General features: G+C 40.0%; 1 protein-coding gene across 1 annotated transcript in view; it reads left to right on the top strand.

The window, feature by feature from the left end:
• Positions 1-13,029, top strand: part of ANKRD44 (ankyrin repeat domain 44) — a 188,123-nt gene that overhangs the window by 60,613 nt on the left and 114,481 nt on the right. The window contains exons 5-7 of the mRNA XM_063086180.1: positions 9,111-9,311; positions 9,683-9,770; positions 12,137-12,279. Of these exons, the coding sequence (XP_062942250.1) occupies positions 9,111-9,311; positions 9,683-9,770; positions 12,137-12,279 (432 nt within the window). The remainder of the gene's footprint in view (positions 1-9,110; positions 9,312-9,682; positions 9,771-12,136; positions 12,280-13,029) is intronic.

Raw genomic sequence — 13,029 nt, 5'->3', positions numbered from 1 at the left:
GCCTCTTTGCTTATAAAACACAGATAATTGATCTCTTAGGGTTCAAGGTTTAATCAGGGAAGCAGAACCACCATGAGAGATATAGAATAAGATCTTTATTATAGGAATTAGATCTTATACAATTGTGAGAGCTGCTGAAGAAGTATGTGTAAGGCTATCACCTCGGATTCTGTGTGGCCATGACATCACTGCAGGTTCAAGAAAAGCTGGATGAGAAATGGCTGGGGGAGGACAAGGGCAAACTAGAATCCATGTCTGTCTCACACTGCCTCCAACATCATGGCCGTGCTAATGTGCAGAAAGAGCTGCACATGCACCTGGCCCAAGAAGTGGAGGAAATCAAATGTGCTATGGCAGAATCTGAAGAAACATCAAGCCTGGTACTGCCTGATACCAATGCAGTGAGTCAGCCAATCAGTGATGTTGTATGCAAGTTGCAATAGTACCTGGCTCCCAACACACCTGTTAGGCTGTGGTTTCATTTATGCCTTCCAAAACTCATGCAGATTTCTCTTGTGGCCAACCCTAAATGGAACACTATAGAGAAGGGAATTCTGGGAAATGTAGTTCGAATTGGCTAACTTGACACAATACAAAACTACCATGCAAACTCTTCTTCTCTTTTAACTAAAAAGATCTTCCAGATATCAGGACTAGCTTCAAAATTGCATGTAATACAGATATCTGTATAAGTCATAATTTCTGAGCCTTTTTTCCATCCAGGCAAGATTTATGTTCAGATTTCTGTGTCTGGAAAAATAATGTTCATTGCTGAATTCATTTCCTGAGCCTGTTATAGTATAGGAGTGTCAGATCGTAAAATTGATTAAACATCCGTCCATACTTAATATTATGTCCTACACAGACAAGAAAGTAGATCAAGACATAGTCACACCCCGGGAAGACCTTCTGACGTGGGTTGGGTTCTAGAGATAAATCTTGAAGACTTACGTGGTACCTATCAGGCTGTGCATGTGCTCCTTCCAGACCCAATCCCGCAACCTCCCGCCACCCCACCTGCCTCCCCAAGCCTGGCACATCTGGGATTCCCAGGCTGGAAGCAGCTTGGAGCCAAGCAACATCGTCTCTTTGTGGGCTCCCTAGGAGCTTCTCTGGTCTCATCTTTCTTCTCTGACTACTCCCAAGGCTGTGAAGAAACGAAGAGAGACTCTTACTATATTAGTAGGGGAACATTTTGCAATGCTAGCTAACATAGATGAGCAAAATTTGAGGCTGCCAGAGAGGATAATTCAAAGTGTTGTTGTGAACTATTTCATATTGTTTCCCCCATTTAGCTTATTCTTGTTGATTCTTTCCTTTTCTTTCTTGGAAAAGAGCAGCTATGGGGAAAAGGAATTCAATGTATACAAACCCAGAGAGTCTAACACATGTTTACTGAAGCTTAACAATGTTTACTGGAGCCCAGTCAGCGGAAGGCACTGTTAAGTGTGCTGCAGGGCCTTGAGGGTGTACCAAGTGTGGCCTCTGAGGACACGGTATTTGGGGCCGACAACCAGGCAGACAGCCTACTGTGGCCTGTGAGCAGATGCAGCTGGCCTTACACACATGCCCTTTCTGCTACAATGAGCTGAGAGCAGCACCAGAGGAGAGTTGCTGAACTCTTCACTTCCCTGACTTAGAGACTGTCCTCTGGTTAGAACGTTAAAAGTGGTTGTATCCTGTCTTTGGGGCATAGGATTGCAGACATTGTGTCTATGTAAGTGGCATCATTTTGACCATTTATTAAGCACTTAATGTGTGCTAGGCAGTATGCTAAAGACTTTCTGTGCATTATTCCATTTTAACCTTTGAGCCACCCTTTGTGATTGATACTGTTAACTATACTAATTTAGGAAACATCATCTCAGAGAAGTTAAGGAGCCAAAGATGTCGCAGCCAGTAAGTGGAGGAGAGTGTGCTAGAAGACCTGCCTCTTCACCACCGTGCTCTACTGCTTCTCTCAAATCACATAAGCACCTCATGGCTACTGTTCCAACCAATAAAATGCATCTATTTTTGGCTTCTGTGCAGACAGAAGTCCCGACTGGTATAAAGATCTTTCCCAGAGCTGAGCTGGATAAACATTTTTTTAATAGCTTACATTTTTAAAACTTATGTTTTCCCTTTTCCTCTAAAAAACATTGTCATTTTTGTAGGCCAAATGCTAGTAAACAGGAGAATCAGAAAAAACTATATGGGAGACTGGAATGTTATTGCTTTGTTTAAATCAGCTCTATGATTATAAAGATGTTTACATATAGAACATAGTTCACACCTGGGATCAGAAGAAATTAAGCATTTTATACTCTGTTAGAATTTGGATGAATGATACTCAGACAATGTGCATTTAAATCCTCTGGGTGCTTGTTAAAAGTACCTGTTCTAGAACCTCACCCCTGTAATTCCCAATGAAACCTATGGTTGGGCCCAGATATCTGCATTTTAAAAAGAAGATTCTGATGCATGTGGTCTACATAACACACTTTGAGGTCCGAGACTGAAGACTGGGAATACTTTAGTGTTTGCCCTTCCTCATGTTTAAAACTGGTACTTCTTGAGTAGTTCCCTTAGAATTCTTTCATATCCCAAAGCCTCTAGTGAACCGCCTTTGTACTACTAGTTCTTAGAATAACTGTGCTCTGATAAATATAATAATAAAGGGTGAGTTTAGTTTGGTGATGGATAGTTTTAAAGGAACAATCTCATTAATTGAACAAATTGATTGGGCACCAATTTATACAATTCTTACAGAATATGAAATTGCTGTAATCAATACAGAATAAAAGCCCCAAATGATTGCAATAATACAGTAAAAGGCTTCAGGACTTACTTGAGTGGAGCCTTAGGGTCATCAGCCCACAGTAAATGTCATGTTAATACTTGCAGATTATTACTTACAGAGTTTGCTGATGATTTTAGCAATATATTTATTCTACCCAAGTTTATCAAATATATACTATTTGCAAGACACGTGCCAGGCTTTGTGGAGAGTACAGAAAGTTATATAAGACTCAGACCCTGGTCTAAAGCAAGGACTATATACAGTCATCAACGTTTACTTTTCCATGAGTGATTTATGACCTCTTAAATGCAATGCACATTTGAGAGTAAAAAAAACACATATTGCTGGCAGTCGTTTTTAAGACACGTGCTTCCTATTTCTTCTCATCTTTTCCATGTGCCACAATGTATGTTTTTTACTTCCTATTACAAGGTTAGAGTGGCCTTTTGTATAAAGAGAAAGCCATAAAAAGTAGCAATCAAGTGACTGCAAATGCCATCTGTAATTCCCTTCCTATGACAGTTCCTCCCCTCTGTCTATTATTTCTGCCTCTTATGTCAGACAGCCTGCCATGGGGTGTCATGCAACAAATTCTACAGACCCTGGATTGAACATTAACTGAGCAGATACTTCCATTCAGGAGAAATGCCAGAATCCTCACTGGTGCTTGTTTATTAGAAAAGAAGCAAAGGCTTTGAAGGAACAATACTCATGTGTGGCCTGCGTGCTGGTGCTGGTCTGTGAGCTTTTGTCTTACCTGTCGTGGTAAGAGTGAGCCTGGAAACTTTTAGGGCAATTTGGTAATCTCTTGCCTGTTAAGTTTAATAATAAAATAATCGAGTTCATGATTTGTGCCTCGTAGTTTTTCATTTTATTATTCTACTAATTACTTATTATTGTATTGTACATTAGTACTGGCTTGTGATAGATTTGAAATAATAATTTTTTAAAAACTGGCCCCTTACCAAGATAGTTGTAAAACCATTGTTTAATAACTTTTCTTGATTCAGAAAGTGTTCAGCGTCCCTTCCCCCATGTCAGTTTGTCTTTTGTAAATTTCTGTCAGAGCAAACGCCTGGATATTAATTTTTAGCCAGTATGTGATACAGGAGAAGAAAGACTTCTTTGATTTAAAAAATCATTAATTCCCCAAGTAGCCATAAAATTGCTCCCTTGTAACCAAGTTAAAGAGCTCCCAAAGGTACAATTTTTGAAAGAGAAATGCAAATTGAAAAAGGAAGTTGTCTTTTTTAATCAAAGCTTTATTTTTGCCAAAATATTATATTACACTTGTATTAAATGGATGAAGCCAGTCTGGCAAACTAAAACTTCACAGTTTAAAAATGCAAATAGCACTGGCCGATTACTTACCTGGTTAGGGTATGGTGTTGGTAACACCAAGGTCAAGGGTTTGGATCCCTGTACCCTCTACTGGCCAGCCACAAAAATAAAATAAAAATGCAAATAGCTGAGGAGAATTAATATTTGAAAATACTTATGTCAGGATGCGTGGTTGAGACTATCCACTGAGGAAGCTCTGGCCAAGGAGAAAATGCATGAGCCTGTAAGTCGGCCAGACTGACGGGTCCTCACTTCAGTCATCCTGTCTGTGAAATTAAGGGATCAACCCAGATGACCGCTAACGTCTTCCCCATTTCTAATATCCTATATGTCTGCAAATTTATTTCCGTAATCATCTTAAACTACTGTATGTTCATTAAAAAATGTTAATATTGGAAATTAAGTAGGAAGTCCTCCTTTCCCTGCTAAATAAGTCTTGATAGCGTCCCTTCTTGTTAGCAGGATGAAAACTATGCAACTCATTACATAAACAGATATGGAAATAAAAATAGAGAATGGCAAAGTGGGAGTATTTTACAAAAGTAGAGAAATAAAAGCCTAGGTGTCCTTGAGCTGTAAAAGAGCGTGTTGGTATGAAAGGCAAATGGGGTGAAATTCGGACTCACATGGGACTTGCCTGAAGTTCACACAAAAAGAGATTTATTAGAGACCCTATCTACTTCTCTTGATTTCTTCCCCATCTGATAATGAACTCGAACCTTTTCCTTTAGTAATTGTTTAGGTGTAACCCGGGTATCTGTTAGGATTACCTTGCCTTCTAAACATATATGACTGGCTAGCAGCTATATGCCATATCTTGTGTAAAGTCTAGTATTCTCCCAATGATTTCAAAGAATTCCTGGAGATTTAAATCGCTGATCACCTGGCTGCACCCTGCTCCTCCTGCAGTAGTTTGGGTTATGTGGCAGCTTTCTCCTCTTCTTGTTCCTCCTGCTGACCTTGTCCCAGCCCAGGTGTGCACCTCTACCCTGGAGTGCAGCACCCACATTCTCTCTCCTCTTTCTGTCCTCTCTCCAAAGGCTTCTCACTCTGTTTTACAAAACAACAATGCAGCTGTTCGCTGTTCACTCAAAAAGATGCTATACCATTTGTTATAGTACTGCTTTGAAATGGTTATCTCCACCCCCACCCCCCAATTCACTATAGAGCCCCCACTGCACAGCAAGGGCCTTGCTCAATACAGAAGCCACTGACTCTTTCAACAGGATTTGCCCTCCTTAGGAGGCAATTTGATTTTTTGTTTGTTTTGGGTTTTGGTGGCTGAATGGTGTAGGGATCCAAACCCTTGACCTTGGTTTTACAAGGTGGTGCTCTAACCGAGTGAGCTAACTGGCCAGCCCCCATTTGATTTAAAACAATTTTTTCCATCATGCTGGTAAATAATAAAATTTTACTTTAATCAGATTTGATCATTTGCAATTTGTGGTAATTCAGATCAGGGACTAGACCAAATGGTCCACAAAGTTTTTCTGCAGAAGGGCCAGATAGTAAATAATTTAGGTTTTGCAGGCTGCACAGTGGCTCTGTCACAACTACTCAGTTCTGCTGTTGTAATGCAAAAGCAGCCATCCATAAACAAACTAACCAGGCTGTGTTCCAATAAACTTTATTTATGAAAACAGAACAAAATTTGTCTATGATTAAAGTATTTAGGTATTGCCTATTTAAGAATACAGGTTTAGTTCTACCCCCCCAAACTCTACAAGAACTTGTTTATACATAAACCATAACTAGTGTGTAAGATATATGCTATCTTTGCTTAACGTGTAGCTTTTCATGAATTGCAAATCATTTGTAAGTATGGGCCTCTCCTAGGTAATGTCTCATTCACCTAGTTTGAGTTACTTACTCTAAAAGTAACCATGTTTTGTCACCTTTAAAATACAAATTTCTCATGAATTCATTGGTTTTATCTCCAGATAGCATAAATTTGTGAAATGAACCTGTGTATTTTGTTTTGTTAGTCTATCTTGAATTTACATACTCTTTAACACAAAGCAAGAATCTACAAGTACAATAAAATAACACAAGGCAAAGGTATTCAAGTGACAGTGTGTATTAGTTTGCTGTGAAAAGGATGCTGTACCATTTGTTATAGTCTTGCTTTGAGATGGTTATCTCCAAACTTTTAGGTCATATATCTCTAAAGCATTTTTGGCATACATCCTCAAAATATTCATCTCATGCATTTATAAATATTGTATATGAACTAGCTGATACTACAAATCACAATATACTTAGGGTGAGGCTTTTCATTTATCAGTCTTACATATCCATGTAGATAGTAGTCTTCTGATGATTTTTCTCTGTTTTGGTAAAGTTCTTGTCAGATCTTGTTAAATTCGTCATTGCTCTTACCTTGTAGTGTCAGTGATAGAAAGCTTTCTGTAGGAGGGGTAAGAAGCTTCAGCTCTGTGACGTCCACATTGTTTATGCTTGCGTTGTTATTATCTTTAATCTGTGGGTTCCTTGCATGCATCTTGTATGTTTTAGGGTTCTTTTAGCTTAAAGGTCCATGTTAGAATCTGTAAATTGACTTAGCAGGCCCGTCACTGTACATTTCAGTGCACTTAGAGTGAATGAATGGGTGGACAGAACAAGCCCCATGCCTCTTCCCCAGGGGCATCTCCATTACTCTAAGTGAGGTAGGATCCTCTGCTGTACTGGCTGAGGGCCCAGTACCAATCCAGAAGATAACTAGCAGCTAAAATGCATTCCTTTTTAAAGAAAATAAATGTAAAGGGAGGTCCCAATATTTTCTTGCCACATTGCAATTGATTGTGCATCTACCTGAACTTCACTATTTACGAGACCAAAGTTGATAAAAATAGTATTTTTTTCTGATTCTAACATTAATCTTATATTATGATTTATATTGTATATTGTGATTCAGCTTTTCTTTTGCTTCCTTTTTTTCACTCGACTGGTTTTTAGGCTAGAGTCTGGCTAATGTTTCTTCTGATTTTCCATAGTTCTAGCAGTGATTCACACACAGTAGGAGAGCATTAATAATGCACGTACACATTTCACTCTAAAATGGGCTCAAGGAATATTTAGAAGTACTTTATTGTCAGTCTTTTTTTTTAGATTTATTTTTATTTATTCATTTGTTTTTGATTGTGCATCTTTATGGGGTACATTGTGTTGTTTCAACACATGCACGTATTACATAAGGATCTCCTCTGGATGCTTTGCGTATAGATCACCTAAACATTTATCATTTCTTTGTGGTGATAACGTCCAAGATTCTCTTTTCTAGCTATTTTGAAATATACCATATGCTATTATTTTGCTGTAGTCACCCTAGAACACCAGAACGTCAGTCTTCCTCTCTGACTGTAACTTTGTACCTGTTGCCAATTTCTTCCCTTCTCCCCTCCCTATTGTCAGTATTGCTGAAAATAGGTGGCACATATCTTTTTTTTTTCTTTTGGTAATCTTAATAAATTGTTTAGTTGGGCCCTAACAGTTTACTGCCTTTTATTTTATATCATCCACATGAGGTGTCCTTTAACGATCACATTGTTTACTTAAACTGTATTGTCTAATTTGGACAGTTAATTTGTTTTTGCTCTCATTCTACTGTCCAAGTTAGCCATTCATCTCAAAAGGCTATTACTACTGATTCATGCAACATTCTTATTTCGTCATGTATGTCCTTGATATAAGTGTTAATTTTGCTGAGTTTGGATCATCTACTATTTGGGGCACTTTTATATACCTGTGTGGTAGAGTAGATTGGATAGTCCAACCCCATGGGGATTGAGGTGGACAAGGGTATGTTCTTGGTCCATGCAGGGTGTGGGAGTGTGGTACTGATGCCACATTGATGAGATGTCCAATAAAGGAACCCCACTAACTGGTCCGGGGGAAGTCTCTAGAAGTAGAGGGAAGCAGCCAATAGCTGTTTCCTTCTTGAGAGGAGCTCTGTCATTCACTTGACTGAACAGAAGAGTGTCCTGAACCCCTGTGATATAAGAAAGTCCCTGGGGAGCTTTTCAGAAGTGCTGAGGCCACTTAAAAATCTCTGGGGTGGGACCAGGCATCTGGAGTTTTTTTTTTTGTTGTTGTTTTTTAAAGATGACTGGTAAGGGGATCTTAACCCTTGACTTGGTGTTGTCGCACCATGCTCACACAGTGAGCCAACTGGCCATCCCTATACGGGATCCAAACCTGTGGCCTTGGTGTTATCAGCACTGCACTCTCCCGAGTGAGCCATGGGCCAGCCCCAGGCATCTGGAGTTTTAAGAACTCCTTAGGTGATTTCATTTCATGTACAGGGTTGAGAGTTGTAGGTCAAGAGGCTAGTGAGCTTTTTGGGTCAATAGAAGGAAAATTAAAAGTGGGAGGCTCAGAAAAGGTGAAGGAACTCAATAGTGACAAAAGAAGTTACCCATTATAACATGGAAAAGGTTGGGTAAAGATGGAACAATTTCATAGCTTCAAGTAAATAGTAACAGACATGCTACTTCCCTTGACTGTTTATTGATCACACAAGACAGCAGGTTAAGGTGTTGACAGAGAGAACCAAAGGTTTGTAAATTGATCCAACGATGTCTTTGAGGCCTTTTGGCTTTGGTAGTCTGGAGGCTTACTGGCAAACACTTCTAACCTTCAATGATCTTTGGGGCCCTTTGGCCTCTGGATATTTTATCCTTGGATGTCCACTTACACATGGTGCTCTCATTTGGTCTGAGAATACCTTATACCTTATAGAAGGTTCATTTGATTTTAGAAATGTGCCAGGGCTCTTGGCTTAACAAAGAAAGGTAAAGTGAATCATCTTAATCTGTGCCAGTCTTTTGATCATTATCACATATTACCTGGCTTGTCTTAAGCCAGCCTGTGAGGGCAGGTGTCTTCCCTTTTCTTCTCATAGTTCCAGGGTCTGGTGAAGCATCTTACACCCAATAAGTACTGACTGAGCATTTGTCAGTGACCCCTGCAAACTCTGCTTTTGTTGTAGGAAGCAGTACAAGTATTGATCAAGCACTCAGCTGATGTCAATGCGAGAGACAAGAACTGGCAGACCCCCCTCCACGTGGCAGCAGCCAATAAGGCTGTCAAATGCGCAGAAGTGATCATTCCCCTGCTGAGCAGCGTCAACGTCTCTGACCGAGGGGGGCGCACAGCCTTACACCATGCGGCTCTGAATGGCCATGTGGAGGTGGGTGTTCTCATCACTGGGAACTGGAATGCTCCCTACAGACCCTGTGAGCCACAAGTGCAACCAGATCTTATTGCTGAGACTTTTAGAGAATGAGATGATAATAATATTTGTACATCAAACCTTTGGTAACTATATCCATCCTTAAATTTAGAGCCACAGTGAATTGGAAAAATAGGCTGTCACTTCAGTCTTGTCCCTTGACACACATGCCACAGCTTTGGCTGTGATATCATCTTCCTACTTTGTTAGAACTTCAGATCTTTGAACTGCCTTTAGATTTGATGTTAATTTGGCGGAGATCACCTAAGGCACAGAGGAGCCCTCACCATTAGAGTGTGGGCTTGATTTCGTTGTTGGTTATCTTTCAGATGGTCAATTTACTCTTGGCCAAAGGGGCTAACATCAACGCATTTGACAAGAAGGACCGGCGTGCTTTGCACTGGGCAGCGTATATGGGTAAGGATTCCATGTGTGGAAAGCAAAGTGTAGAGGCTTAATTGAATAAGCTTCGGGTCTCTCGAGGACTGTGTAGGTTTTCTCTTGGGTAAGTCTGACTTCAAGTTTGGGTTTCAACTGAATGAAGATTTGGTCCATTTTACTGGCACACATAGAGGTCTCTGGTTGAGCAGTTGCTTTGTCAGAGATTTGTTTACCCTACAAAGAAGACTAGGCATGAATCATGGCCTGGATCTCTTTGAATGTGCTTCAGTCTGGATTGGAAAGCTGCACACATGGTGCTTATTTCAACATGTCATGGCAGCAAAAGAAGGTGTTTAAAAACGAAAGAGGTCTGGCTAGCAAAGCAAGGACACAAATTCCATTTGACTTTTTATTTATAAATATTTTTGAAAGAAACCAAAAGGAAGGAGGAGAGGATAAACCCCTGGCTGTTTTGTGAGCAGAGGTGAGCAGAGTCACTGTGGATTGTTCTGATACTCCACTGCCAACGAAGCTGGGGCTTGCAGTCCTTACTTCTGCCCGCTTGAATGAGGGAGATGAAGGAAGAGGTTATATTTCTGTGTTTTTCCTTTTCACTTTTGTTGGCACAAATACCACTGACAAATGATAGACCTCAGTGTAGAATTGTGGGAAATGAAAGACTAAGATCCTCCCTCTGTGTTTCTAGTTGGAGAACACCCTACAATTAGAAAACAAGACTCTATCAGCACCAAGTTGTAAACAACCTGAATGCCCATCCACGGGAGATTTTTTGGTAAATTATGGAAGACCTACACAAGGGGACACTGCAGTAACTGCAGTAATGATGCCCGTGGTATTTATTAACAGATTCTATGATAACAGATCATAAAACTGTATGAATAATATGATCTTTATTTTGGTGAAAAAAAAATCTATACAATAAAAGCAAATCTGGAAAATATTATACATTGAAACAGTTATCTCTGGGGACTGGTGATTGTGGGTGATTTTGCTTTTCTTTTAACACCTTTTTGCTTTTCAGAATCCTTTTTAACATGCATACATGCCTTTTATCATTTAAAAACTAACACTAATCGTAGGGGGAAAAAAAGAGTGGACTGGGGCAGGGATGAAATAAGTATGTGGCTATAGATGGGTCTGAATGACTCCTTGGGCATAGAAAACTAGACTCTTCAAATTTTATAAGCATTAGCATTTTTATGAAAAGGTGTTATGGATTTTCGAGTTGGCTGAAGCACGATACCTGTAGACTGGAGCCTGTGAATGTGATAGGAGACAGATGTTTAGGCAGAACACACACTAAGCTCGGTGAGCTAGGACACAAAGAATCTGGGGTTTCAAGTTTGTTCTTTGCTGATATATAGTTAAGACATTTGGGTAAACGACTTTAAAGAAGTAAAGTCATTATTTTGCGTGTCATCTGGATACAAACAGGAAAAAATATGTAGATGACTATCTTTAGGGAATAATAGGGCAAAACCAGGACAAATAGCTTGAGATAGCACCACCGGTAATTGGAAATCATTTTTTCTATATGCAAGTCCTGGGGGGAAAAGAGTCAAATTTTAATAAAAGAAGACAATACCAATCTCTCTCTCTCTCTCTCTCTCTCTCTCTCACACACACACACACACACACACACACACAGTTTGGGTCCTGGAGTCAGTACTTGTCTTTTACTCTTCAATTATCAACCATGTTTATAGCAATAACCCTGAAGCATCAAACAATCTTCAGTCATGAAAAAATGGTCAAATAGGTTTTATTATACTATGTATAGTGAGTTAGGAAACAGTAAAATATTCTAGAAAAAAATGCCAACAGGAGTTGAAACTAGAAGGGTTTTCTGTTTAGCCATTAATTCATGAGAATACTTTTAAGCTGACCCATATCAAATTGCCATTTTTGTGGGTCAAAAGACCAGCAGCAATTTTGTATGATTTAACAGTAATCCAGAATATTTTGATTAATTTATTTTTTCTTTCATCAGTTTTCCCAAACCAAATTGTCATTGTTAGATTTTTCAGAGAGGAATGGCAATTGCGTTCAAAAGCACTGCTTTCATTTTAACACACAACTTTTTTAGGCTGTGGTACTAATATGATGGCCAGACCTCATCATTATTTATTGACCTGGTGATAGGCATCACTTCTACAAGGTGGCCTTGAAGAGAAGGCTTGCATATGGATCTTTTTCCCTTCCTATAGCATACAGTAAGTAAATACTCAATAAATATTTGTTGAATAATTGCCTGAACCAGCTTTTTACAAATAGCTCAGCAAAGTACTGGTGGCAGTAAAAGCTAATAGTGGTAATTTAGGTAAAATGAATCGCCAAATTGATAAAGGTTAATGGTGTTTTCTGCTGCTTTGTTTGTAAAGGCCACCTGGACGTTGTGGCATTGCTCATTAACCACGGCGCAGAAGTGACCTGTAAGGATAAGAAGGGTTACACCCCTCTGCACGCCGCGGCCTCCAATGGACAAATCAATGTTGTCAAACATCTCCTGAATCTGGGGGTGGAGGTGAGCTTTTCTCTTGTTCTCAAACTAACTCCTGTGTGCAGTTTAATTTAAGGGAGAAAAAACTTATTTTCTAGCATCCTGTCTTTTTTAGTTTACACAGACAACTGATGAAGGGCAGGGGGGCATACATAGACTAAGTAGTGGAAAACCAGAAACAGTCTAATTTTCTGTGTCAACACAGATAGAGACATATGTATATTCTATGTGATATATATTAACCAGGCTTTCTTTAAAGACTGGCTCAGGTTCCTATCCCACCTTCAGAAACTAGCCTTTTAAGTTATGGCTGACAGCAGAAATGAATGAATGGGTGGCAGGGGACAAACTGCAGAAGTGTCTAAAGTTGAGCTGGAGAGGTCGGCCTGTCCCCGTTCTCCTTCAACTAGCAGAACAGGAGCGGTGAGGCTCTGCAACATCATCCCTGGAGGAGAAGAAAACCAAGATGCAGTACTGAGACCTTGATGGTGAAACCTAGCACCCGGGGCAGGTCTTGGAAAGCATTAGGGAGCCATGGACTGCACATGTCTCAGGGCAGCGCCACTGCTCTGCTACTCGAATGTGGCCTGGTGAGGTGTCAGACACCAGAGCAAAGCCCAGAGTGGGTTCTAAGCCTACTTCTGTGTTTAGGCTCCCCTGCCCACCTCCCACCCTTCTCTTTACGTTCACTGTGCCCCGACTTGTGAGTTTGGGGCTTTTCTCATGGTCCCCTGACTCCCTTCTCTTCTGGTGTTTTGAAGGCAGCTTTGCCTA

The sequence above is a fragment of the Cynocephalus volans genome, chromosome 1 (genome assembly GCF_027409185.1).
Source record: "Cynocephalus volans isolate mCynVol1 chromosome 1, mCynVol1.pri, whole genome shotgun sequence".
NCBI classification, from domain to species: domain Eukaryota; kingdom Metazoa; phylum Chordata; class Mammalia; order Dermoptera; family Cynocephalidae; genus Cynocephalus; species Cynocephalus volans.
The sequence above is the reverse complement of the archived record's forward strand: the minus strand, read 5'-3'. Positions and strand labels throughout refer to the sequence as shown.